The sequence below is a fragment of the Prunus dulcis genome, chromosome 1 (genome assembly GCF_902201215.1).
Source record: "Prunus dulcis chromosome 1, ALMONDv2, whole genome shotgun sequence".
Lineage (NCBI taxonomy): Eukaryota > Viridiplantae > Streptophyta > Magnoliopsida > Rosales > Rosaceae > Prunus > Prunus dulcis.
The window spans coordinates 16,216,924-16,221,388 of NC_047650.1; the positions used below are offsets into that span (position 1 = coordinate 16,216,924).

At 36.2% G+C, this 4,465-nt stretch overlaps 1 protein-coding gene across 11 annotated transcripts; it reads left to right on the top strand.

Moving 5' to 3' along the window:
• The first annotated feature begins 240 nt into the window (after positions 1-240).
• LOC117631033 (probable cyclic nucleotide-gated ion channel 20, chloroplastic) lies at positions 241-3,389 on the top strand. Of its 11 annotated transcripts, none has more exons than XR_004586308.1 (5): positions 241-534; positions 1,453-1,547; positions 1,641-1,769; positions 1,914-2,129; positions 2,954-3,360. XR_004586308.1 is itself a non-coding variant. In XM_034364160.1 (5 exons), the coding sequence occupies exons 2-5, from the start codon at positions 1,545-1,547 to the stop codon at positions 3,138-3,140; spliced, it is 378 nt and encodes a 125-aa protein (XP_034220051.1). In that variant the 5' UTR covers positions 241-534; positions 1,453-1,544; the 3' UTR covers positions 3,141-3,389. The 11 variants fall into 11 exon arrangements, 3 of the variants coding, with proteins under 3 accessions (XP_034220051.1, XP_034219966.1, XP_034219885.1); XR_004586304.1 differs by having other exon boundaries at positions 2,959-3,360; XR_004586323.1 differs by having other exon boundaries at positions 3,076-3,360.
• Positions 3,390-4,465: the final 1,076 nt, after the last annotated feature.

A 4,465-nucleotide genomic window follows, 5' to 3' on the forward strand; every position in this document is an offset into this window, starting at 1 on the left:
TTTTAGGCATCGATTTTATGATTAATAGGACTAAAAGGGTATAAAGGCATCAGTACAAATTTTAAGGGTTTTCTACTGATGCCGTTGATTATAGTTTAGCATCGATGATATAATTTACTGATGCGTAAACTGGTTTTGAATAATTTTTTTAAGCAGAACAATTATACCGACGCCAAAACCATGTCAACGCCGCTACAGTGATTTTTTTAACAAAACATTTAAACTCTCTCGCATCCCTCTCTCTTCTCTCTCACGATACTCACTCTCTTCATTTCTTTTCCTCCATCGATCTCTTCTACATCCTCAATCTCTGCCGTCATCCTCTCTGTTCTCCATCCATCTCTGCCGCCATCTTCTTTCTCCTCCGTCTCTACCGCCATCTTCTCCTAAACCCTAAAAATTAGAACCAACTAAACCTAATTTCTAAGCCCTCTTTTGATATCTCAAATTTGATTTGATTCGAATCCATATTTGAGGACGCGATGGGCGATTTCAACCTCTCACGCTTCATCGTCGCCATTATCTAGATCTGAGGTAAATTTGGCAACTACTTCATAGAGAGATTTGACGAGTAGCAAGTGATGAATCCAACAAGGTATCTGTGTTTTTAGAGGAATATGAGTGTGACTAGCTGTGTTGGCTCAGGTCCAATGGAATATGAGTATGAATAGCTGTGTCCCTTGGATTTTAGCAGATAAAATGTGTTCTTGCCTAACATGTCTATTAAGCTATTGGGTCAGTGTGTTTTATTCAAATTATTTTATTTCAACATTTTCTTGTATTTTTTTAATTGTTCTTGTTCGTTTACTTGCTATTATTCTGCTGAAATATCAAATGAAAAACTTAACTTTAAGATTCTATGGAACTCAAATAGCATATGAGTTCTAAATTTGTCTATCATGTTATGTTCTACATTCAAGTGGACTAAGTCAGTTAACCCTTGGATTCTGAAAAGTACTTCTGGTAGTTCTCCCTTGGATTTTAGCAGGTCAAAACTTTTTCTTGTCTGTATTTTTTTTCCTACATTGAACCGTTGAAAATCCTTTTTGTTATGTTATTTCGAATTTCTTCTGATGTCATAATGATATAGTTGTTGAAGTTTTCTTTATATTCTTTCTCATTTGTTTGGTGTTAGTGGTTTTCTTTTTTCTGCCTCTCTGGCATGACTACTCTGCTTCCCTAACACATGCGTGATTAAACGGTTTTAGTGCCAGATCCACTTAAATTTGTCCCAACTAGATTAGTCATGCTAAACTAGACTAATGATTGCTTTAATGAATAAGTTTAAGTCCTTTGGACATTTGTTCGTTTGAATTCCATCTCATCACATCTGCCCTCAAAACGAAGGAATAAATTATTTTCCTTGTTGATGGTCAATTGTCATGGTTTTTGATAGTTATTTGATGATGTTCTGAAAGGTTTTTTTTTATATGCTTTGGTTGAATTTTGCAGGGGAGTTGGAATGTACAGATCCAAGAAACCCAAAGATGAGAAGGAAGCAGTTTCAAGCATCTTAGAGGACCTACATACTTGCACAAAATGACATGGTGAATATATTTCGTTGAATGTCCCTTTGGATTTTTGTTTTGGTTTTGAAGCCTATGAGTAAATTATAGTGATCATTTCGGCATATGGCTCAGGTATCTGTGTAGGCTAATGCTTGTTTTGATGAAGACGGTTTCTCCTATGGAATCTACACTAAAGCTGTCAAGCTCACTACAGCAGATACCGTGACTAGCTCTGTATACTCATTGTTTTGGGGATTCCAGGTACCTCACATGTTATCTTATAATGTGTGTATTGGAGATATGATCGACTATTTGTATACTCAATATATTTCTGTTTGTACCTCACATCCTACTAAATGCTAATTTAATTGGTTTATTGGTTTCTTTCTTCTTGATTCTATGAAGCAAATCAGAACTCTGGCAGGAAATCAAGTTCCAAGCTACTTTGTTTGGGAAGTCCTTTTTACCATGGAAATTATTGGACAGGGCCTCTTGCTCTTTGCTCTTCTAATTGTAAATATGCATAATTTTCTTCAATCTCTTGGATGGAGGTACTACTTTCTACTATCGTTTCTGCTTCTTAAATGTTCTACATGCCAAAGCTGGTTGAAGGGATATAGGGTAAATTTTCTATATGATTTCCACCATCTATTATTGTTCTGGTTGTCTTGAAATACATGTCTTATACCCTGTGATATTTATATGGATATTGCTTTATTGTTTGTGAACTCACCCCTTGGCTCATATACCTCATCACATGTATAAACGGTGCTTATGTCCTAGGATACTCCAGAAATTTCATGCTTCCTTTAGGTTAAATAGACAGTGTAATCCAGTAGCTTACTCAGGTATTCATAACCAAAAAATTTTAAGTTTTTGATAATTTGGCCACTGTTTTTTCTGCTGGAAATATTTTGTGCTTCAAAGAGGAAAGGGCATAGAGAATGTAGGGAGATTTAACTATCTGAATGAAACTTGTTGGGGATAGATCAAAGAAGGGAGAAAGTGTGATGGATTTGTTCTATGGAAGTGGGGATTTGGCGAGATAAGCTAGCGGCCTAGAACTAGAACCTCTCTGGTTTAAGTTACTGTTCAATTAATTAGTAATATGGTATGCCTTAAAAAGAAGTATGTTCTCATTTCCTAATCTTGTATATATGTTTCTCTCTCACAATTTGGTTTAATTGTATTTTAATTTGCATGCAATTGATTTATAAAGTATACATCTTTGTGGAATGCCAGACTTGGGGCCATTGACATCATCACCTTCATCATTATCCTCCACATCCAGTACTACTAACTCTGTATAGAATAAATACTGGGGGCTGATAGATCTGTAAACACCTTTTCCAATCTTTTTGCTGAGTTTGGAGTTTAAGCTTAAAGTTATGAGAACATTTTTTTTTTTTTTTCTGATCTTGTTTTTATGTACTTTTCCTAATTAGATTAGATCTTGCTGTTAGCTAAAGTTGCAGGCTCTGAGTTTGGTATCATCTTTTGACCATATAGTTTTTGGTTAGGGGTGGTTTGCATTCTCTCCTCGTTATTGCATTCTTGATACCCTCAGGTTCGACATACTACAACAAGTTGAGGCCACTAAGCTATAGAGGTGCAGACATACTATTACTATAGCAGATTTGTAAACACCAAGATCACACTGAATGTGGAGACCAAGTACAAATTGTGGAAGACACAACAACTATAGGTTAATGCTTTGGAAATGGTATTTTGTAATTATAGGTTAATGCTATGGATATGGTATTTTGTATGGATATAGTAGGAATCAAGATTGGTAAATAATGTAATTACTTTTGAATCTTCAAGTTTTATGTAATTACTTTTGAATCTTCAAGTTTTATGTAATTACTTTTGAATCTTCAAGTTTTATGATATAAACTATTATGGTTGTTTTTCTAGTTAAAATCGTTGTAGAGCTGTTGAAAACTATAAATAAAAAAACGAAGGGTCAATAATATTTGTAGAAAGTCAAACCATTTGTAGGCTTTCAACATCAACATAAATACAAAAAACGAAGGCGTAGACCATAATTTGCCACAACATTAGCATCTTTTCTGATGTGGTAAGTCATTACATGTATCAGTATAATCAAAATCCTTGATGCTATAATGAGTATTTAGCATCAGCGTTAAAATATTCCATGTTGCTATTAAAGGTTTGAGCATTAGAGGTCAACGCTCTTTTTGGCATATGGTAACAACTTACGCATCGGCGATTAGGAAGAGCGAAGTCATAACTCATCTTTAGCGACGGGGAATATCCAAAGCGTATCACTATATCATATGCATCGGTTCCCAGTACTTCGGTTCTTGGGTACCTTTAGCGACGGAGTGTAACGACCCGGTCCTAAAAAAATGTTTAATTATTAATTAAACATGATAAAAGACCATTTTGCCCCTAGAATATTTTATTAGGTTTAAAGTTGACTTTTTTAATAGGAAGAAATTTAGGAATTTCGACAGTACTGTTGCATAGAGCACGGCAGGATGAGTTCATAGATACGTGGTGTGCTCAAATCGGAGTTGTAACGAGAAAGATACGATCAAAATATTCTCAGTGGCATAACCGTAATTTTGAAGAAAAGGGTTTGATAAAAATATGATTCTCTCTCTCTCCTCCCGCGAAATAGCCCCCCCTGGTGCGATGGCAACAACTTCTCCAAGTCGCCACCACCACCACACACAGCCACTTAGGGCGGCACCGGTCCCGTTAGAACCGCCTCACTTCCCTCTTCGATTCCCGATCGGTCTCAGCCTCGATCCGCTATCATGGTCGCCCAAAACAGCCCCGAAACAGACCGAATTTTAGACAATTTTGACAGATTTTCTCAAGCTCGTTTCGGGTGATTACGGCCACCAAATCTTGAGACTCAGGCATGCTTTTCCATCCTCTCAATATGATTTAGCTGCTGGTTGGGTTATTTAGGATCAATTTCTACG

Bases quoted from the DNA above. Each gene is read 5' to 3' on its own strand.
- LOC117631033 (XM_034364075.1), top strand. The intron at 1,770-1,913 runs GTACCTCACATG...GATTCTATGAAG, and splicing joins CATTGTTTTGGGGATTCCAG to CAAATCAGAACTCTGGCAGG. The intron at 2,130-3,028 runs GTAAATTTTCTA...GTTTTTGGTTAG, and splicing joins GCTGGTTGAAGGGATATAGG to GGGTGGTTTGCATTCTCTCC.